General features: G+C 41.2%; 2 protein-coding genes across 4 annotated transcripts in view; both read right to left on the reverse strand.

Moving 5' to 3' along the window:
- Positions 1-876: 876 nt before the first annotated feature.
- On the reverse strand, positions 877-18,013 carry mnta (MAX network transcriptional repressor a). 2 transcript variants are annotated; one of them, XM_034866760.1, is made up of 6 exons: positions 17,748-18,013; positions 11,908-12,484; positions 11,479-11,520; positions 11,101-11,212; positions 3,915-4,107; positions 877-3,695 (listed from the first exon to the last, which is right to left on the reverse strand). In XM_034866760.1, exons 1-6 carry the CDS (start codon positions 17,818-17,820, stop codon positions 2,905-2,907), a joined length of 1,788 nt encoding a protein of 595 aa, XP_034722651.1. In that variant the 5' UTR covers positions 17,821-18,013; the 3' UTR covers positions 877-2,904. The 2 variants fall into 2 exon arrangements, with proteins under 2 accessions (XP_034722651.1, XP_034722652.1); XM_034866761.1 differs by lacking the exon at positions 11,479-11,520.
- Positions 18,014-19,155: 1,142 nt separating this feature from the next.
- The window catches only part of mettl16 (methyltransferase like 16), a 28,346-nt gene continuing 23,807 nt past the window's right edge, over positions 19,156-23,694 (reverse strand). For both annotated transcript variants that reach the window (XM_034866763.1, XM_034866762.1), the window contains exons 9-10: positions 21,583-21,756; positions 19,156-20,207 (exon numbers count right to left, since the gene is read on the reverse strand). In XM_034866763.1, the coding sequence (XP_034722654.1) occupies positions 19,542-20,207; positions 21,583-21,756 (840 nt within the window). In that variant the 3' untranslated portion in view covers positions 19,156-19,541. The remainder of the gene's footprint in view (positions 20,208-21,582; positions 21,757-23,694) is intronic.

The raw sequence follows: 23,694 nt of genomic DNA on the forward strand, positions 1-23,694 counted from the left end.
CTATGCTTTTCAATGACTTTTTAGACAAACTTAACTGATTTCTTTAAGATTTTGTTTCAACATACTTTACGAAGATGTTTTTTGATTTTTTTCAACATGCTATACTATTGCTTTTGTTGACATGTCATCCTTTAACTTTTTAATTTTTCCCAATGTGTTATGACTTTTTTTTCAACAAACAAAATTTTCTAAATAAACCATGAAATTTGAAAGACTTTTTATCATTTTTTCGACATACAATACTATGATTTTTTCATGCCTTTTTTATGATTTTTTTCTTCATACTATACTACGATTTTATGACTTTTTTGACTTATACTATGACTTTGTTATACATTTTCTTTGACGTACTATGCGGACATTTTATGGCATACAATACTATGACTTTTTTATGGCAACGGAGTGTGCATGTGATATATTGGTTAAGCAAAATATAAAGATAAACCTGCAAGGATTAGTCTTTTTTCATTCTAATATTATATGCTTCTTATTATTTGGTTTGCAACTGTTGGTCGGACAAGAGAAGGCATTTGAAGTCAGCATGGACTCAGGTTAATAATTGAGGATTAAGAAAACATGTACAGTATAATAAATAAAAGAACAGAAAAATGTCCATCCCAGTTTCCTAAATGATTAATTTACAAAATAGTTAATTGTTTATTGCTGTAATAAAAAGAAATCACAATTTTATTCAGACTGTTCTCAAGCCCACACGTTCAACAGTCCAACAGTATTTGTACTGCTGCAAACAAAAACTAACCACAGTTAAAAACAACAAAAAAGTGGATTCAGACATTGTAAACATAATACAATTTATTAAGTATCTTTTTTTTTATAAACTTTTAATTGTACATATATCCCCAGTTTTTTACATAATACATAATACAGTTAGATCTAATGCAGCCCAACATTTACAGGCTATATACAACTTAATCTTTCTCCATAGGGAAAACATACAAATATATTGTTGCTTCTTCAAGTATCTGAATCCATGTTAATTTTTTCACATTTTGTTTTGCTTCAATATGATTTGTTCATGATCATTTGCATAAAATATGAGGGTAAAAATGGTTATATTTATCTTTGCAATGAATTAGTTAAAAACAAAACAGAGTCCCTGCTTTAATCATATTGCATCAGAACAAAATAGAAAACAATTACAGGGTGAATACTTTCCAAAGCGGCTGAATGTGATATCACCTTGGTAAGAGGTCTGTGTAGTCGCCCCCCCCATGATATACAGCACTGTACATGGTCCCAAAAACACAACTATATTATTAAATTTACACTTGACAAAGTTATTCTCCAGATAAAACAAGCAACATTAAATCTTAAAATACAAAATCAGTTTTAAATGTTACACTTTCCATACACATGATACTTTAATAAAGTAATTGCATCTTTCTTAAAACAAAACAGGGCTTAACTTCTGATGAGTGCACTACTCCACATCCTTTCAGAAAATAGTACATTCAGATTAAATAAGGAGAGTACAGCTGTTGCTGTTCTAGCAAGTGCTATGCTATACTGCTGCTCATTGAGACTAAAATAGAAATGTTCACAGTGCTTGCTTTGGAAAAGGATAGTCGTGAAAAACACACATTGATTGGATTTATGTCAGCTGTTGCACACTTTGTACCGATCCCAACCCAAAGTTATGGATGACAGAGCTTAAACTCTGAGCCAAAAAAATCTTACATTCTGTCGGCAACTTGTCTGCAAAGCACCGCTATGGCTCCACGTTTTATCACTAATAAACAATCATGCATTTACAGCATGCAAACACATATCAAACTACCATTTGCCCTGCCAGACACCATAGAAACACACTTTACTACGTCTTGATGCCTTTTATGTATTCACATTCAAAACCTCTAAACACCCAGCTCCTTCACCTTGTAGCATCCAAGTTTGTATCTCACACATTCTGTTGTGGCGTTACTTTTAGGGGGCGTGTAGAACTGATTCTATTTGGCCAAGATATTTCAAAATATATGCAACAAAAAAATGTACTTTATCCTAAAACTTGAAGTGGTGCTCAGTGAAGTCCCCAGTATGTTTGAACAAGCAAAAGACCCTGACAAACATGCATATTCCTTTACTTTAAGTAGCTGTTCTTTTAATATCAATCAATCAGATTTCTTTATTGTCAAAAGGTATAGTAGCATTCCATTAGAACACAATCAGCCAGCAGGGGGAGCGATTGCTGCATGCACCAACACTGAGGACTACAGCTTCTGAACAGGAGCTTGAGTTCAGTCCGTGATTTTGCTCCAGCCCTGCGGCATGTGCCGGCTGGAGAGGAGGAGCTGTCTGCATCACATTCCCAATGTGCTGGTTATGGCGGGTCCTGCACTCTGATCCTACACTGTCACAGCCCTCAAAACACAATGTAGCCTCTTGAGTACATGATATTCTATTGGTTAATCCAGTGCAGTCATAGTGATAGCTGGGCGTCTAGCCAACAGCCAGTACCTACATGAACAATGTAACAGGGTTCTGACATCGACACTGTACTGGCAGTGAACACATCCCTATTTGAAGCTGTTTCTGTAAAGCTCATGTGAGATGCTCCATCATCTGCAACAATAGATAATAAGCGAGTGTCTGCCCCCCCGTATATTGCCACAAACACACAACATGATGACCCTCAACCATATCTTATATTCAAGGTCAAGCTTTCAGGACACTGTGGTGGACTAGTATTGAAAGAGGTTTTGTAGGAATGTTTCCGGCTTTAAATCAGCTGTAATGCTTCTGAACGATAGGTACACAGGATCAGCAAGGTGGCCAGCAGCTCTCCTGCCCTCACTGTGGGCTTTTTTGATGGCCTGGTCTGAGGCCTGTGCTTCTCCCATTTCAGGGTTGTCTCTGTTGCGCAGCCTGGGAGTCCTGTCCCAGTCCTCAGGCCAGCTTCAGAGTGCTGATGGGGAAGGAGGGCATGGTCACCATTGTCACAGGGTTGAGCACTGTCTGGCCCACTAGCTGTGGGTGGTGGGCCACCATTTGGGTGCTCACTGCTGTCTGCTTGCCAACTATGGTGGCAGCTGGTTGGCTAGTCGCAGTGCCATTCATGTGAGGGTGGGTGTGGTTTAGCGTGTGGGTGATGTGACCGACCACAGCTGACTGTGTGACAGCCACCGGTTGAGAATATAGGGTAGGTAGATGCTGGCTCAGGTGAGCCACCGGGTGCACGGTGATGTGGCCGATTGGGGGCCGGGGGGCTAACTGGACAGTGCTGGTGGTGGGGGAGGGAGCCAGGTGGGCAATATGTTTGGGACCCCCTCCCTGGATGACGTGGTTGACTGCTTGGATGACTGAGGGGTGAGACACTGAAGCATGGGCAATAACGGTGGGATGTAGGCTGGAGGCAGTCACCATCTGTGTATGGCTGGGTATCAAGGGCTGACTGGAGGCGGAGTGATGGCTGGAGGTTGTGATAATAGGTAGGGCAGCAGGCTTGGACACTGGCTGAGGAGGAGTCCCTGTCAGCGGCTGGAGCTGAGGCTGGTGCAGAGGGACTTTGTGCTGGATGGAGATGTGTTGGGTGATGAAGGAGGTAGTGGTGGGTGGGTGAGTGGGTGTTGCAGTCTTGTGCAGCTCAGGTTTCATGGTTTGAGGCACGGTGGGTAAGGCAGTCTGCGCTCTCGGTGCAGTCTCATCTTCCAGGTCATCCGCCATAATATCTTCACCTTCTGCAACACCAACAGAAGAAATAATTAACTCACTTAATTGCATCTGATAATACTAACACCTACATATAAAAGGAGGTTGTTTGGTGCTGTAGTTGGTGGGTCATTGTACAGATAAGAACAAAATAACATTGGATCAACATTACTTTAAATATATTCTTAATATTTATAGAGGGGCATCCCTGTAGGCCACCAGTTATCCGACCCTGACTGTTAGTCTACCTGAGGCAGTGGAGGTGGAGGCCTGGTCCTCCTCCGGCTGTACTGTCTGTCGCAGGACGCGGTCAATCTCAATCACATCCATCCACTGACTCAGATCGTTCTTCAGCTCTGCTAATCGCTGCTGCGTGGCTATCTTCTCTCTGGCCAGTCGCTCCATGTCATGCTCGTACTCCTTCTCTTTCCGCTTCAACGTCTGAAAGGAGAAAGCAAAAATCGTTAGGCTGTAAAATCCTGAACAGAGTGACTCCATGATGGTGTGAGCTTCCAGTTTATGAGGCTCACGAGTACAGTGTAATGCACCAATCCAATACCACAGCCCCAAAACAAAATCCAGTCTTTGCTTTGTTGACACTGTGTCAGAGAGGTGTTGATTTAACTCAATGCTAATGTTTGAGGCCAGAGCGGATGGCTTTTTATTAGCCTGTGATATACTGACTTATGTTCCCTGTGAAGTATGGGATATCGACAAACTATTAGAGGCACTTTTAAATACAATGGAATACATTACTCATCACTAACTACAACTTCAGAAATTGAAATATTATATTTTGTACATATATTTTATACTTCGACTCCACTACATTGCAGAGGGGAATATTGTAGTTTATACTGCACTACATTTATCCGACAGTTGTAATTACTTTTATTTTGCAGAATCAGATAAGTGACGAAAAACATATTAATCAAATCACAGACAAATAAGCATTAAGCCACTTTGGCCACTAAAGGAGGAGGGAGACCGTCTCATTAATTCATATATAAATCATGTTTATTCAGCCTCTAACAACAACAACCAGTGGTTTATTAAAAAATGTCCAACTTCTGAAGAAGAATGGTCGCCACTGCTCAAAACAAAGCACACCGATAAAACCTCCATGAATATACGCATTAACACTCATGATGTCTATAAATATTAAGGAACGGGTCCAAGAAAAAATGATATAAACAATTAAACCTGCAGCTATAACCTGTGTGCTGAGACAAAAATAACAGAGCTACAGAAGTACATGGGAAGAGGGAGGTGGAGGAGAGAAGGAGGGAGGAGACAAGTATGGAAAGTAAGAGGTTCTTCCAGGCAGTGGCTCTCTGTGACCCAATTTCCCCTAACCTGTCAGCTGACACCAGGCAAAAAACAATCAGTCTTGGCTAGGCTTCCCTGTACCTTAGGAACCGTATGATGAAAAATGTTAGTGGTTTTAAAACAGTGGCAGTAAACCGGCCCGTGCCTACTGCAGACAGGATAGAGTTACACTGCAAGGGGATTTGTGTTTTGAAATCAAACACTTTCTATAATGTATTACACATCAAGCTTAGCTTGGTCAAAGTATCCAACACAGACTCTGGCCTCGGTGGTAGAGGCTCAGGGAAATTACACTGGAACCTGTTACCAGCAACCTGATGACTCAGGATCATAAAACCATTTCCTTAAAGGGTGGACTTCCTGCTAGTTTTCAAGCCATCATGTATTAGTTTGTGGGAGGATACAGTACATGTGCAAGTGCAAGTCAACTTGCGTGAGAGTGTTGGATTGAGAAAGGGGCATTTGAATGTGTGTGTGTTGAGGATAGCTCGTGAGAGCAGCGTAGTCTGAGTGTGTGCATCTACAGTACAATATACATGTACATAAATAGCAAAAGGGGACAAAAGGCAGGCCTTGTGTAATTCAGCACCTGTCTCTAGCCCTTATCCAGGATTAGAACTGCATGGGCTGCAAGCGGTCTGTGCTTGGACTGCATCCCACTGGAGTGTTTTCAGTCACATTTAAACACTACAAACTCACAGAAAGTCCTGTTCACTATTTGTTTGGCAGAAGAAAGCCATGACAACAATATAATCGAGCCCAAATAAATCCACCTATTAACAAGCCTATTAATCTGGCTATTAAAATAAAAAATGCAACCTCAAACCTTGAACCTAAAATCAGATTTATCTGTCTAGCTCTGCTTAAAATATTGGTTTCGAAATTGTCTTTACTTGTCTTTGTTTGTTGAGGACAAAGAAGGAAGAAACACTGCTGTGTGCATTACTTGTAAAAGTCATCATTTCATTTTTCAGTCACACACACACACACACACACACACACACACACACACACACACACACACACACACACACACAGGTATTCATACAAAGTTATTGTATTTTAATTGAAGCATGGAGAGCAGGACAAATATTATACTCCATTGATGAATGAATGTCGGTTCCTTATTATTCACTTATGAACATCTGGGCACAGATGTCCAGTGTAACTCAAGACCAACCATCAACAGCCCCTCTGTCATGAAGAGCAGATATCAGTACTTCAGTCTGAACACGTTAAAAGTATCCTCTGTCTCAATACATGTTCTACTGTAATGCCCCCATCTTTGGTTGTCATGGAAACAGATAAAAACCTCATAAAGTTTCCTCTGTAGCCTAAAAGACCGCGTACACCTTCATGTGCAATTTAGTTTTCTCATGTAAACATTCCTTTTACACTTGGGTGTAATAATGAAAACGATTACTCACAAGGATGGAGAACCGATTTGCTCACACACAGAATCTATCTGAAAAGATTGTCAGGAGGGCAGAAAGAAATGATATAAAACGTGTATGTGACACATGGACTGGGTACTGGCCGCCTTTTTTACACTCATGTATTAGGAGGCAGCTTCATGTGAGCGGTGCCCCAACTGTGCATGCCACAAACTATGACTCATGGAGAGAAACGCTCTACAGACCCACTGAACTCTCACTGTCCCAGTGTTGGTGCTATAACAGCTAGTCTGAGATTAACAAGGTAAACCTGAAAACCAAGTCTGTCGCGGGTTGATCAGACTTGACTTCACCCTATTAATCATGTTACCAGGTTTTAATGATACAAGGCGCCTTTTGTCTCTTTGCACAAGGGCGCACCCCTGAGCTTCTGAACTTCCCCCTACAAAAAAGAGATGGCCTTTTCATATCTAGACCCTGAGTGTGTATGTGTGTGAAACACTGCTCAAGCGCTGTCACAAGCAATGCGAGTGCTGAGCACATGGCCCCACAGAGAATGGGAGGGGGAGGGCGGCAGATAGTGGGGGATTGAAAGAGAGCAATGTAAGCTGTACTCACTGACTCACTTTTGCAGCAGAAGGCACAAGGCTGGGTTTTCTTAAAGGGCCAGGAGCACAGGAGGCCACGTTGCAGACATGCTGTTAAGCCTGGATGACTGATCATCAGGCTTCTGCACAGAGGTCTTGTGACAGTGGGGTAACCATAAACCCTTGTCTCGCTGTGCCTCCAAGCTCCAACAGAGAACCAAACGTGGCGCATGACTTACACAATTAAAGGCTTGTATACGGGGGAAAAAAATCCTACTTTTGCACACCACTGCACAACTGACATAATTACCTCATTGTAATTACCAGTTGATAGTCCAGACCATGCTCCAGTGCAGTCAAAGAGCACTGTGAGACAAATTTGCACTCATATACTGTATGGTGTGCTACTCTGTCATTTAACTCTTCTTATGGTAAAAACATCTTTTGTTGACGATTTCTTTTTCTTCCTTGAAAATCACAATTTTACTAGAAATGGATACTATATATAAGGCTCATACAGCTGTTGAATTTGACTGTAGTCTTGACTCAAAACCATGACAGAAGAGACTGAGTGTCACCAAGACTTTCACAAAGACTAAGGTAAAAAAAAAAAACTTGAAATATTTAAGAACAGTGACCTCGACTGCCACGGAAGACTGATTATTTTTAATGTTTGAGGAATGAAAAATAAATGTCAAAGTACTTGGTGGTTTGTTTTAAGGCAAGGCATCTAAGGAAATATGCAATTATGGTCACAATAAATGTAATTTACTTCCAATGCGACAAATATTAAAACACATATCCACTTTCCTCTACCTCTATACATAAGATTTTCCCCACCAGATGGCACAACACGTTTCAGGCTGGCATTCATGGACATGCAGTATAGGAACAAGCTCCGTCAGCTTTGTGAGACAAATGAAGCACGAGTGGAGTAAACAAGCCTTGTGTTTACTGATACATATTTCCTCCCTGCTGCTGGCAGCTAGGCCGTGGTACAGCGAGTCCTGCCTGTTGCAGTGCTGGGCGGGGTCCCAGCAAGGGGGGGTGACGTCAAACAGCTCCGGCTAGCCATGTGCTTGCTGCTCATGTGGCCTTAAAAGCTCAGAGAGGCAGGATGGAGGGAGGAAAGGAGGGGGAGTAGAGAGGAGTAGCTCTACTACATCAGGACTTATTTTACACCCTCTGCTTTTGCAACAACACTACGGGCTCGGGGGGGAAGCCTTTAGAAACAAGATGTAATGCATTAGGTAAAAACAAAACAAATGTACAGCCTCTGTTAACATAACACACACAAAAACACAATCATAAAGAAAAATTAAATATTTAAGTTTCTAGTCAGTTAGTTGCTGAATCATTTGGAATCGAAATGAAATGTGGAAGTGAAACATGAACTACATCATGTTGGCCAGTGACATTTTCTGGAGAACTGATAACTGCACTTATTTTCCAAGTTGACACTTGAGAAAACAGGCAAGATAAATCAAAGGAAAGGAGCGTGGTGTTTCTGCGGGCAGGCCGCATCTCTGCTGCCAGGCCAGATGAGGGCAGGACACGCCTCTGTAGCTCTGGACCGCCGTGTCAAGATGACAGTGCATACACGTGTTTGGTTTCTTCTCTTACTCCACCTCTAAAAATACTGTATGTATCTGGGGAAACTACCAAAAGTACCTGTCACTGCTAAGAATTTACCTTTAATTTAGTGGAAAGTTGTCCAGCTCTAGTGACACCATCCAAGAGCTCATCAAAATTAGTAATAACAATAAAAACTGTAACTAACAGGACATGATGAGGTTGTAACAGAAAGTGGGATCGGCTGTGATATTTTTCTTCTGCGTATTTATTTTATACTCAGCTGTTGATAGGAGGAAAAGAGAGGCAGGTCAGTCTGCAAGTTAAACTCAACACTCTAAACACTGTGTTGCCTAATCACGCAGAGAGGGGGGAGAGGAAGGGGGATTGGGTGACGAGCTCTGCACCCACGCTGTCCTAGTTTCCTTCAGTATCCACATGCAAAGAGGAATAACCAGCATGCTGCTTCTCATCGCATCACATTAGAAGCACACTGTCCTCTGCAAAATGTACATTAGTAAACCTGCACCACGGTTATGTAATAACAAGTAATATGAACACTACAGGGTTGGTTCTTTCATAAACGCCTTAAAAGATGAAACCCATGAATGACTATCAATGTGCACACCAAATATTACTGCTGAGTATACACCACATAAGTACCTAATTATTCTGTATGCCCTAGCTGTCACTAGACAAATGTGAATAAAAACTATTCTATTAGCTTACATGCAACTCTAATAAGCACTACGGGAAAATACACAAAAAACATGATAGCTGATGCCTACTTAGGCCAATGGGTGAACTTTTGTTCCAGATTTCAAACTTTCACCATGCAGTAGTAACCTATAGAAGAATAAAAAAGGCCCAGAGTAAACACCATGATACACTTTACAACAGCACAATCACAGTCTGAAAGAGTGAAACTAAGGCCAGTGGTGGACCTTTGCACCAGCAGTTTACAACCAGGATACTCTCACTGTCAGAGCATGAGGCAAACACATGGTGAGTCATTTGTGGACAATGACTTGGCACATATTGTTGATATTAAAGACTAAGTTGCTTAAAATGGTACAAATGGGGAAGCGTTTAAAATTCCTCCGTAAAGAAGGGTGCACACAGAAATACAAAAAGAAAATGCAAGGGGAAAAAAAGAATAACCGTGAAATTACCACAAACACTGTTGTGGCAGGAAAGAGATTTTCCACAGGCCTCAAACGTCTTCGGTAGGGCTATTGTAGAAATATTTTATTTGGGCCTGACAAAGACTACACTTAAGGGATACTTTGCAGATATCCAACAAGTTTTTTTCATAATAATGTTGGTAGTATGTGTAAATAAACTCGTATTAACTTTTATCCATTTTACCGTACAGACTGTACTGCACAGGTATCCCTAATCACAGGCCAGCTGAAAAACTACCAAGAGACTTACTTTCGTCACTTGGAGTTTTTCTGCTGGCGCTAGGGCTGTTGCTGTAACTACACACTGTACTTCTGCATAAGGACACAAAGAATAGAAGCGGATTGAGAGAGACAGCCGACCCCCTCTTTCTTTCCCTCAAAATCAGATGAATCTGTAAAACTAGGCAGTGCTGATCAAATATAAACTATGTATGTAGACAATGTTTATGTAACTGCATTGCCTACTTCTTGCCTAAATCTTTTTTGGATACATATTTCAGTTTACCGTTTAACTGTTGTACAAGATTGTTTGTTACCGGCCGCCATTCGGTTTCAATACAGACGAGCTTGATGAGCTCGCATTACAGTACCAACCAGCAGGAGCTTTTATTGGTCCAGTACTGCGCAGTGCATTCTGTTAGTTGTAGGTTTTCTACCTTTTGAGCAAAAGGGAATGTGACAGCTTTATTTTCTTTGGTAGTGTCGCACAAATTTCAAAAGTGTTTGCAATTCTACTGCATAGACAGCCCAGTTTTACAGAAAAACAACAACAACATCCTCTTTCCAGCTGTAAAATACTTAAGATAAGTCAACCCAACATCCACTTATCTATGTCCTTTCAAATCAATTCCATCCTAACAAAAATAAAATCACTGCAACTTTTTGTCGCACAACAAGGAATGTTTTTGAGAAAAGCACAACATAAATAATAATGGCATGGTGGAATTAAATACACCCATATAAATTCAGAGCCGATTATGATAATTACGATTGTGATCACGCTTATACTAAAAAAAAAGCAGGCTTTTGTTTAGCAACCCCCCTTTTTTTTAACAAATGCCCCTCCTCTTGCACCCGAGACTCTAGCTCATATTGCAGCGTGTCCTTGAAATAATGGAGGCTCCGCTGTTCAGTAGTAATCATGAATGCAAATAAACCTGTACAAACAAGTCTTAGCAAGATTCACAAACATCTGATGAATGCGGTACACAGGCGGACGCTTACAGACGGTTTCTTGAATTTATTTTGTTAAACCAAGGATTAAAAAAAAAAAAAAGGTATGGAATGCATAGTGGGGTTGTTTAGCTGTATAGGCCTTTGTCGTACATACAACAAACACTTTGCATTAGCAAACTAGACTTGTCTTACCTGGATGTATCTCAGCGCACTTCTCAGCACGCTCAGATTGGAGGTCTTCTTCTCGTCTATGTTGGGGATGTTCTTTTTCAGCGTCTCAAAGCACTCCTTCAAGTGTGCCCGTCTGACAGACACAAAACACAGAGAGGGGATTTGAGAGCAGGAATGGGTTGAGCCACAATTGGCTTCATTTTAGTAACAAACGATTAACACAACAAACTAAAAAAAGATTAGCATTAAAATTAAACCGCTACAAATGAACAAAGGCACCAGTCAGTTTCAGAGAAAACACACGATGTAACTAGTACATATTATTCAAATGTAACAATGCAAATAACCTCAGACTGCGCTCTCTTTAAGGAGGACCTATGGTAGACAGGTTGAACCCACCTGTTTTTCTCAAGCTTGTTATGCACTTCTCTTGTGCCTGCCCTGTAAGAGCACAGATGAGAGTATAGTGAGAATTTGGTATTTAAAAGGGCAATGTGACAAATATAATCAAAATCAACCAAAGAAGAATTTTCCCGTTATATTACTAGTATATAGTTACTGAAAGTGACAATATTCTGTCTTTTAGAAGTGAAATATCAATAATGTAACGGCTTCACAAATGCTTAATGTTGTTTTTCTTCATTTTAAATCATTACAACACAATTGCTTTGAGGGGTTTTCAGAGGCTAAAGGCCAAATGCAACTTTTTATATTTCTGACAGATTGTAGACTGATGTATGGATTGACAAAAATTAACAGATATAAAAAAAAACAATACTAGGTTGTAGTCCTCTTTAAATTACAATGTAAAGAAGTAAATAGACGTACCCTCCAGGCCTCTTCTTGTCTAGGTGGCGGCCGTCATCAGGAGGACTCCCTCGGCTGATGGTGCCGTTCTGTAGAGGAGGCTGCTGGACTACGTGGCCCGACTGAGGGAGTAAGGCATGTTGCTGGGGGGGCGAGACGATGGAACCAGGGTAGCGTTGAACCAGCTGCTGGTGTGTCTGCTGCTGTAGTTTAGTACTGTTAGTTTGGGCGATGAGCGGTGGTTGATGATGGTGGTTCTGTATCAGATGCGTGTGGTTGGTGGTTAGCACAGAGGTCGGGTGGTCAGATATGGGTTGGGGAGAGCATGGCAGAGTGGCGGCAGGTGGTGGAGCAGCTGGAGGGCAGAGTGTGGCGACAGGCAGAGTGGGTGAGTCTGTAGGGTTAGGGGTGACCACCGGGATGGGGATGACAGTGATGGGCATGGAGGGGGGAGGCAGAGAGGTTGGGATGGGCACCGCGCGGCACTCTGCCTTTGCTTTAGAAACATTGTTGATGTGGAGTGTTGAGTTATAGTTCACATCAGAGTTTCTCCGCTCTGCCAACTGCTCCAGGCGCTGCTTTTCCTTTAGTTCATCCTCTGTGGAAGAAACAAGGCAGGTTAACAGGACAGATACTACCGTGTCCTCCTATACACACTTAAGGTACTATTCTGTACATCACAGTAATACACTGCAGAAGATGAATAACCTTCATTTTTGTTAAATTACAGGGAAACAACTTGAAAATAGAAGTGTGACCTTAAATTAAGATATCCGGTGAAGTATGTGACAGGAAATCAAACAGGCTTATTTTGTCATGACTGGCGTGAACTGAATATAAACCACTAAATGACAAAATGTCTCATTTGTGTCTCAATGTTCTCACCATTGAGATGTCCTTAGTGATACAACATAGCAAAAACAAACAAAGGCCTGCAACCTGCCACACTCATCAGGACTGTCTAGGGGTGTAAAGACACACCAAACCCACGCTTTGATTTTTAATCAGAATTTTTTGACCCACGATTCTTTACAAACCTTGATTCTTTTGGGGGGGGGGGGGGGCATGTAATTGATAACATGCCACTATGCAACTCAGTAATACAACAGAAACCTTGTTTATTGACACTGATTGATTTCAATATCAATCGATCCAACACCAAAGATTCTTTTGTACGTTAAAATTTAAATAATGGTTCAAAAATAAATTCAGTGGATCATCAACTCTTAACAGGGTGAATGGCACTTATGCACGCTATGACCGCAGTAAGCAAGTTTTAGGTAGCGGATCTGTAGTTTGAAGGAGACATAAGAATAATGGTACAATAATGGACAATACCGCTTCCAACCCATAGGCGGCCTGAGGAGAAAAAGTCCTTTGATGTTGCACTATAAAAAGGTTCTGGTTGACAAGTAGCTAATGCTAATGCTAGGTCTATAACATCAGCTACTTCTGGAAGGGGTTGCCCAGCCCAACTACAGTCTGATCTGATGGCCACTGAGCAGCTCCACTGAACGGTTGGAGGTTAAGGGCCTTACTCAAGGAAACCTCTTTCACTTTCCCATTCCAGGTTTTATCCTGTTGGTCTGGGTATTGAACAGACAACCGCCAGGTCACAAGCATGCGTTACTAACCTTTAGGCAACCACTGCCATTTTGACTACGGTTAACAACTCTGGGTTGACCCACAAATTAATCAGTAACGTTAACTACACAGACAACTAATCAAATGGTAATTTAGCTAACCAGCACACCCTTGTCTTCTGTCTCAGTCTCCCGGCGCTGCGAGGCTTCAGTCGGGACGAGAGCTGAAAACAGCCCCGGGGATACATCCACAGTCGGCCCCCAGCCAAAAGCAGCCAGCCACTATTATTACAGCAATCCAAACCCAGTCAGCACTTAACCCCAATGCTAAGGACGCTAATAGCAGTTTACTGAACTGTCAGGAAACAGACCCAGGAACCAGAGTCAGAAGAGCAGCCATTCGTAACGTTACAGCTCTGTTAGCGTTACCGGCGATTCTCCCAAAAATATCCTCCCCTTTTTACATTTACAAAATCCTGGCAAGCTTCAAGCACACTCCGAAAAAGGATGGTACTCTAAAGGAGATACATCTTGCTGTACTGTTAACCCATTCACAGTCCACTGACCATGGTGTGTTGGGTAGGGGGGTGCAAGTCTACTCTAAATCTACTAAGAAATCCCCACATCGAGGGAACGCTTACCATATCTACTACATGTCAAGGACATAACATGCTGCATGTTGTGAAGAATGTAATAAAAACATATTTGTAAGGTTTACTGTTGCAGATCACTTCTAAAACAGAACGAGTTAGTAACCTCAAATTGATGTGAGAACTATTTTGCTGACTTCAGAAAATTGGAGAAATCAAACATTTGAAAAAGAAACCGTTGCAATGGAAAATATTTGTAAATTAAGAGAAAAATTCTACAGCTGAGAGCGTACCGATAAATGAGACAATGGGACTTGCCGGAAGAATATATGCAATATTTTGGCCATAAAAAATGCCCAATAAGCAGAAGTAAAATTCATTGCATGTGTTCACTTATAATTGGCCATTAAAGCCGATTCTGAAAAGAGGAGTTGGAATCAAAGAGTGTTATCATCATTGAAGTACTATCCAATCATATTCAAGACACCCTCCCCAAGATGTATGGATGCGGAAGAAAAAGGCTGTCTAGTTGCTATGGTTGCTGTGGTGTTCAATGTTGAGACAGGAATAGGAAATTCTTTATTTTGCCAAGTTCATTTAAACATAGGATTAACCCATCCATATAACAAATGCTTTGAACCAATCCTAACTATGGGGAGCAGTGGGCAGCCACAGTCCAGGGGGACCAACTTCATTTCTAATGCTAATCAAGGCAATGGGAAAAGTTACCTAGCATGCATGTCTTTTATGGTGTTGGGGAAAGGACTCACAGAAACCAGGACTTTTTTGCTGTAAGGCAGCAGTGCTTATCAGTGAAAATTGCCTTGAAAATATAGTGAAAGGACAGTGATGCAGCTTTCTAAACATGTCCTCCTACCATTGTAGAAATTATGTGAAAAAGGAAGAAGACATTACTAGGCCTTAATCTCTCTAGAGAGCAACATGATGGTATCATATTTATCAGTCCAGTGTGTCACCATTTGTTGCACATGTTTGTGACATTACACTAAAAAATCTTCTCTTTAAAAGTAAAAGAAAGTAGAAAAGAACAATATGTTCTGGTTAAAGTGCTAGCCAGCTTCCATAAGATCTTGAATGGCCAGTTGTGAGAGACTGATAATTTTGTATTGTATTGTACACGTTAGACTGAGAAATGCCTTTTTTCTGAGGGAAATTGATGTAGCACATAGAAAAACAAGAGGATTTTCTGTAGACATTATATAACTGCAGCACACAGAGCAACACTGGCCTACTTTTCTCCACACAGTGACCTGCTCTACAGTAGCAGAGGGGGGGAGGACTCTGCTCTCCTAATGCAGCATGGCGGGAGGAGCAGGGCAGAAGCAGGAGCTCTCACTCTGAGCCCTTCTAAATATCACAAATGTCTCCATAGAGATAAAAGGAAGAGAACTGCAGCCCTCAGAAAATGATTTCAGAACCACCAGAATCTGAGAAATTGCTTGTTTGAGTAATATCATGTTGGCTTTCACACATAGGTCTCCTTAATGGTTAAAGTGTAAGTACAAAGTGAACTTGTCTACTACAACATGCCTAAGCTTACTTATACAGTATTTGTTTTGCTGTTCTTAATTTATGAATTCCCTGTGCGGCGTCCTTGAGTGCCAAGAAAGGCGTCTTTAAATAAAATGTATTATTATTATTATTATTATTAAGCTGTAGTGTTATTAGCATGGAGGGACAGCAGTTCCTTAAATTTTGTGTAGAACCATGTCCAAACCGGATTAAAAAAATAGTTCGGCCCACGTAGCTTGAAATAAATCTAATAAATCTCTTATGCGAGTCAAATCTGTAGCTACAAATAGATCTTCATGGTCTAGCTGCAGTATCTACTGTATTAACCCTACAGCTTAAGTTTCTATTGATTGGTTCACAAGATATAACCTTCAATTAAAATTTGAGGTGGTCCAATACGACCGGCGGCCCTTTGCTGCGTGTCATCCCTCATCTTTCCCCCTTTCCTGTCTATCCACTTACACTACATAAAAAGGGAAACCCCCCCAAAAAAGAATCTTTTATATATAAAAAAAAAAAAGGTGAGCGCAATTTATAGAAAATGTTACCAATGCCTAAGTAGGCTATCGACAGAGCAACTGAGGACATGTAAAATTGGCAGTCTTTACAGATTACAGTCTGTGTGTGAAAGGAGCTTAATGGTTGTGGAAACTGCTCTACGTGTGCTGTTAATACAGTAGGAAGGTTGAAAGATATGTTCTGTTATGTTGGATTTCCTTTAATCAGTTTTCTCACAATCTAACATCCCTCTTTAAATCCTGAACAGGCTAATTTTTCTATATAAGTTCTGCCCTTTACTTTGTGCATTTATAAAAAGGTAATAACACATTTCAGTGGGTGAAATATTGAAGACTTGCATTAAGGTCACACTGTGAATGAATGTGAAAGAGCATAAGAAAAGTACAGGAAACATGAAGGGGGTGATTACATGTTTGGAAAACATTTGTCTCCCTCTTTGGCAGTTGATTGACATGCAACATCGCGTGTATTGTTTAATTTCCTGTTAGAATAAAACTGTACATGCTGCAGTAATTATGTAGTATGAAATGACACCGCACATCTTTTTTTTTTTTGTCATTGAGCTACAGCATCCGTTTGTCTTGTTGGTGAAATGCACTGCACATTCTGTTTTCAGAGAAGTAGAACACAAATCCTTTGGAGGAGGTGGGCAGGTTTTTCTCCAGACTGCATATAGTAGTGACTCATCTTATTCATAAACAATCTTTAGGAGGGGTAGCCCAGCACGCACGTGGTGTAAGGGGCGGGGCCATCTCGTAATGTTAACATAATAGGCGTGGTTGGTTGGTACACGTCATCGCCAGACACTCAAAGCTCTCCACGAGCGACTTAAAGGCCATGGAGTTTGTGTTTATTTTTTACGCGACATAGGACAATCAGACAGAAACGTGTATATGTGCGCTGTTATAGAACTACAACGCCATACGTGTTTAAATAGCGGAAATGATCAAGGAGCACAGATGCATGTGGGGGAAGCCTGAAAGCCAGAGTCACTTGAGTCCCCGGCGGACGATGCCAGGTCATTATGTAAAACGGGCTTGGCATTCCCTGCGCCACCGCCCTTTATCCCCGCATGTTTTGGTGACTTATTTTAAAGGTCTCGAAGCAATCCGTGCAGTCGTAATATAACGTTACTGACAAGCTAACGCTGACAGGGAGGATCTGACAACTTTACAATGGTGCAGCTCATTGCAACAACCCTGTCAATGCAGCAGGTTTCAATGCAGTAACCCCTGATACTGCAGCAGCCCATGTATGTTTATTAGCTTTTTATGGAAGGCTACGACAAGAGACAGAGCCGCAATGTTACGTTAAACAAAGCAAGAGAAAAGGAGCTAATGCAACGCGTCTGCACACTACGAGTATGAAAGTAAAACTAAAATGTCACTGACTGACTGGAACCCATTCCACTCAGTAGTTCGTCACATTTTAATTTAAAAGCAACAAACCAGCGACGTGCGTACAGTAATTAGTTCATGAATGGCGCTGATAAGTCAACAATAAAACAGGGGTTTTTCTTCAACTGCGAAAATAAATCATTGTGTGACACATTAAATCGAATTGTTGATTATTTTACATGTATAGTTACCAATTCTGTAAACACATTAACCATATTTCTAATAAAATACCAACTTACCACGTGCTTTCTGTTGATGCTGGGCTTGCAATTCCAAAAACTTGGCTGCTTCTAGAAGCGTTTCGATGCTCATTTCTGTGGCTTATTTTTTAAGAGAGAGGCGATCAAGCAAATTGCAATATGCGCCCGAGGACTACAGGGAGAGGTTCCCAGTCTAACGCTGGTAAAAGGGTAATCGGATACCCCCTCGGTAGGAACTCTACCACTTACGTAGAGGAGTTACAAACAAGATGGCGCTCAAAGTAGTAGGAACAAATAGGGTTTGTGAATCACGCACCGTTTGTAACCGCCCACAGACCCGTTCCCTTAATACGTCCATGCCACAGACAGCCACATTACAGAGAAAATGACAAAACACGGAAAATGATTTGAATTGGATTAACAACTGTGTTATAAAGCTCCACTCATGAGCCGAGTCCCCGTTCCAAACCTGGCGCTATACTCGCACACACATACCAGATATATAAGTGAAAATAGAATTATTGTCGACTAGTGCCTGATGTAAGTGAAAACGCTACGTAATTAATTATTAATCTGGACTGCTGCAGGTTTACATCCCATTGAGGTATGGTTCACCGGCCAATCACAAAGTATACTACTACACTACATTGTAGATGGGAATAGTGTACTTTTTACTCCACTAGATTTAAGGTTAAGACCCTTAATTTACCATTACTATCCCCAGCACCATAAAAGTGATGTACACATTAATACAACATTTATAATCCAATTATAGTATTTCTTTCAGGGCAACATATTGCAACTTCATTATGTATTAATCATTTATTTTATAAAAATGTTATTATGGCAAACACCCAGGTGACTTCCCAAAGCAACATTTTTAAAATTACTTTTTGTCAAGCCAACAGCCAAAATTGCAATGCTGCGAAACAAGCAGCCAATTGTAACATTTAAGGGTCTGTAGACAGAAGATGTTTGGCCTTTTTCTTTAATTAATGACTTAAAAGACAAATGAACAATCATTTCTTGTTGATTTATCTACGTAATTATGGTACTTTTATTACATCAGCCCAAAATGGCCCAGTAACAGCCAGACTGTTGATTCTCTCACACACACAAACACAGACACACAGACACAGACACAGGTGGAGTCAAAGTATAACCGAGGGACATGTAGTATGAATAGAAACTGGGTTTTTGCTTGCAACATACAATGACTTTACACGTACTTACACGTGGCCCTGGATATTTAGGTTTCTTATCCTGTTTTTCACTCAGCTCTGGTCAGGAAGTATGTCGCCTGGAACGAAGTAATAATAGTGGACCACAATACTAAAGGTTCTCCAGGCACAGGAAGGACTGAGGGGCTCCCGGAACATCCTGAATTAAACAGGCTGTGTGTAAATTTAAGAAATGTCAATAAACAGTGGATTCAACTTCCAAATTCATTCACAATAACAATGTTTAATTGATAAATTAAGGGGTTTCATCTTAATACAAACAACTTTAACACTGTCCTCTTATGGTCGTTTAAATGTACTGCACCATTGTAAGTAAAAATAACAAAAACAGAAAAACCCCACAACAGACCAAACATTACTTTAAAAAAGATGCACCATGAAGTAAAAAACATCAAATAGTACATTACTTGCAATTGTTTTGACTAATTTGAGCACAAAACAACAATATACAGTATGCACTAACTTAAAAGCTAAACTGATCAGAGCACAAGTAAATTAGATCATGTGAACTACTGATTTTTTTTACTGGAATAAAGCAGAGGTCACAGTGAGTTCATTAATCAAATGTAAAAAGAATTATATTTCTGATCATTTAGGGCTTTGCGACAGACCTTAAAAGGGTGTTCTTCAGGTACGTGCACAGTTGGTTCATCAGGTCTTTACTCGGACCCTCGACCCAGTGCATCTCAATCACTACATCGCTCTCCTCCAGCATCACATTCAGCAGACACTTAAACAGGAAGTGTTTGGCTGCGGTGGGGCCCAGGGGTCGCTTACAGGCCGGTTCACTGGCTGCAGCAGGTGCTTCCTGTGGAGCTGTTTCCTGCTCTGCATCTCTACAGGTAGAAGTCCCCATGTCCACATCTTCACCTGATGCATCTTCTAAGACCTCTTTCTGTTCAGCAATTGGATTGTGCACTACATCTTTACTTGTGTCATTTGAAGAGGCGCCTTTTTCAATCTGCTCTGTGGACAGCTGCTGACCAGCTAGCTCCTGTGCAGATGTTTTGGTTTGAGCGCAGTCAGCCTGGGTGTTTTGTGTGGAGGTGGACGGGTTTTGAGAGGTTGGGGTTGTGACAGCAGCTGTGGCCAGTGTGGTTTGAGAGCTGGTTCCAGCACAGTGAGGCGCCCTGGGAAGCTCTCGCAACTGGCGCGACCCTTCACGACGCTTCTGGCGTCCGTGGATCCAGGTGTTCTCCAAAGCTGTTAGAAAGAGGCTCTGCTCCTGCTTTTTGCAAGAGACACATTTGTGTAGCACCTGCAGAGCCACACAGAAGACAATTTGAATAATTGAAATACGTTTGTTAAAATAAAAAACTTTACGCCATTAGCAATGGAAAGTTTAGGGGGAAAAAAACACAGGTATTTCTGAGCTGCTGACTAGGTGAATTTTTAACAATAGGAGTTTCCCTAGAGAAGCAGCCACATGCAGGACACTTCAATGGGTACTTCTAAAACACATTAGATGTCAGAGGATCCGAACCATCTACCAGGCCCAGGTGCTGGACCGAGCCACAACATTTGCGTTTACTGGAAATTTAAGCGTGTGACCATTAAGGCCGTTTCACACTCCTGTGTCAACTCTACGGCGTCGCTCCTAAGGCGTTGTGACCCTTTCAGAGTAGAAGGAGCTGGGGGGGGGGGGCTTTCCGGAGGGTCAATCGCGAAACTCTGCCATTTCCGACAAAAGAGAGCGAGCAGGTTATGTTATGTTAAGCAAACTTTAGCACAACTGCCAACAAGTACTAATTGCTGGCGAAGTGTTTATTTCAAAACGTTCCTGACATATAGACAAGCAGATAACCCCCGTCATTGTAACCAAAATATGTCCGAGTTTATTTGCAAAGCTTATGTCAGTGAACAAGCATGTTGCTACTCCCTAGAGTAAGCTGCTTGAAACCCTGACTATCAACACACAGGACGAGTTGACCAATCAGTCCTAGCGGTCTGCGTCGCCTCAACGCAAAGTTACACATTTTTGAAGGTTCACGTCAAGCTACAGCGGAGGGCTTGGAGCAGGTTTCATGTCAAGGGAGCGGGGTCCGCGGGGGTACGCCGTCAATTGGACGCAGAACCATAAAACACGGTTAAGATGACTATTGCACAAAATCCCTGCTGTATACACAGGAAAAATGACCTAATTACAACAGACCTGCAACTAAGTAGTTTTTGTAACACTTCTTCTTCTGCTCTGACTGTCAGACCAGTTGACTCAACTCTACAGCAACTTCTGAGGGTGTGTTTCAATTATTTTTCACAAAAGTCAAGACAAGTACAATCACAAGACATAATGCAGTAAGTGAAAGGGGACACACTGGTAAGCTAATGGTTTTGCTGTACTGTATTAACATTACAATGTATTCTCAAGTATTCCCCTTTGCATCTTTGTTGTAATTTGGGCACAAATCCAAAATTAGAGTTGTCCTACTGTAATCGGATTCTCTAAGAAGCATTTAGGTGCTTAGCGTGAACAGGGCTGTTGTGGGCAATGACAATCTACCACAAAAACCCACAAAACCACACAAAACCCAATAAAAAGTATTTAAGTTCCTGTAATGTCCCCCAGGTCTTAAACTTTAGCCTTGTATTAGGTCGTCCTCTTCTAGGTGTAGTAGTGCAGTCCTGAAGCTTACCCGCAGATCAGTGAGTGTTTTCTCCAGCAGAGCAGTGATGCTGTCCACAGGACCGCGGGCAGCACCGCCTAAAGCTGAGGCTTTGGCCTGCAGCTCCTTCAGTCCCGCCTCTGGTAGTGTGAATGACAGGGGCTTCCGAGCCTTCTCCAGTTTACGCTTCTTACTGGGGGGAGACTGAGATTAAAGGGAGGGAGATCAGGAGAACGTTAATAAACAGTCTGTAACTGAGTATTCTGGACGTGTAAAACAAAATGCAATGGACACAATTTAAAACAAAAAGCTTTAAAAGGTGCAGTCAGCAGTGCCAAAGATACCTGTGGTAGCATAGTCAACCAGATTATTTTGCAATGATATGCACATTCTGAAATATGCAGGAAAATATTATTTCTAGATAAATCTGATAGTAAAAAATTACAAATGACAATAGAAAGGAATTTTTGTTCCAGCCAAAGAGAACTGTATTACAGTATTCCTGAAGATTAGATAGCACTGGAGCCCTGCCAGCTTTACTTAAAAATGTTTACAACTCCTTCCAGTCCAGTCTGTTTGCTTCTGTTTTGTGTATTTGCCCACGCCATTCATCTCATACTTTAGATATATTTAAACTGTACATTGTTCACTTCAAATCTTTCTTCTATTATTCGGATCTGTAATTTATTTTGTTTTTAAGCTCTTCGGTGGTTGTAAGTTAAAGGACATCTTTGGTCACGGTGACCCGATTGGTTAAGAAACTCAGTCTTAACCAATATAACACAGTCTGTTATGTTATCAATTATATTTTCAGACATTCAATATCAGAGGCTAGACATGGAATAAGATATAGTATTAGTAGTAGTAGTAGTAGTTGTAGTCCAGAAATAACTATGTCCTGGACCAAGCTGCTGACAGAGGGTAGTGCTTCACAAACAGTAAACGCTGCATCACATCTTTTTGGCACATTTAAAAATCTTTGACAAGATAAAGGATCCCCCACCACCCCAGGTACATGTTTGAAAATAGACAATTGATTACACCCAAAGTAAAATCTTTTAACAAATTCAAACATTACACATTGCTCAGGCAGTCAGTCATTTCACCTGTATCTTGGAAAATCCAGAACCACATACGACTTAATTACCAACTCAACTTAAGTTAGGTAACCATGTTTTGAAAATAGTCTCATATCCTTCGTTTGTATTTGTGAGTTTTCACCTCAAAATGACTTGTGTTTTGGGTTTTCTGACTATAAATTCATCATGCAGTTGCTTTCGCCTCTTGCTTTGCAGTACATTGTACAAAAAGCTTTTTTCTACTACTTTCTGTCTCCACTTCTCAAAATGTAATAAACGATTACACCCTATGGACCTTAGGCGGCCCTGAGTGTCTGTGGTCAAACAGAACATGGATGTTTGTTACACACCACGAGAGGGTGCTCATACCACATGGGCGCCTCCTGAACCTGTTGTGAATGAAGCACCGTTCCTTATTTCTAATCCCCTCTTATGTCACGCTGTGATGGCGGTGGAGGTCATTGCCCTACCGTATCTGAATACAACAGACGCTCTGCAGCAAACTGTCCCCTTCACGTCCACTGCAGCAAATAAGTCAACGCTACACTAGCGATTCACTGCAGGCTGACTGAAAGTGGGGAGACGGCAGGGGTCTGCAGCCGCACTGTCCTGTGACAGAGCAGACAGCATGGCCGACTGACCTACAAACAGCTGAGAGAAGGAGCACACTGTCACCTTCACACTGATGCACTGACTCAAAGTCAACTTTTGATTACTGTAGCTTCTTTTTTTAATTCTAGTATGTAATATATATTTGTTTTGTTTCTTTAAATCACTCTTACGAATAACAGGAATCTGAAATAAAGTATAATAAATAACTTCACATTCTTGCATCCGCCTGATTTTCATCGAAAAAAACAACAACTACATCTTCACTCTAAGGAAAAGGTTTTCCAATATTGATCACGTATTGATTTTTAGTTAAAATGATGGCCCTTTGAGATGCATGTTGACATAATTAATTAATGTGCTGACCATGAACACTGCCTTGTCTCCCTGCTGGTTAGAGCTTCTTTTATTTCTTATCGTTTCTCACAAAGGTCTCTTCCGCTTTTTTCCTTCA

The sequence above is a fragment of the Etheostoma cragini genome, chromosome 3 (assembly GCF_013103735.1).
Source record: "Etheostoma cragini isolate CJK2018 chromosome 3, CSU_Ecrag_1.0, whole genome shotgun sequence".
Classification (NCBI taxonomy): Eukaryota; Metazoa; Chordata; class Actinopteri; order Perciformes; family Percidae; genus Etheostoma; species Etheostoma cragini.

Coding starts and splice junctions, on each gene's coding strand:
- mnta (XM_034866760.1), bottom strand. CDS start 17,820: ATGAGCATCGAAACGCTTCTAGAAGCAGCCAAGTTTTTGGAATTGCAA. Junction 11,521..11,907: donor GACAAGAAGAGGCCTGGAGG/GTACGTCTATTT, acceptor GTGCTCTTACAG/GGCAGGCACAAGAGAAGTGC. Junction 4,108..11,100: donor GTGCGCTGAGATACATCCAG/GTAAGACAAGTC, acceptor TTCTCCTTTCAG/ACGTTGAAGCGGAAAGAGAA.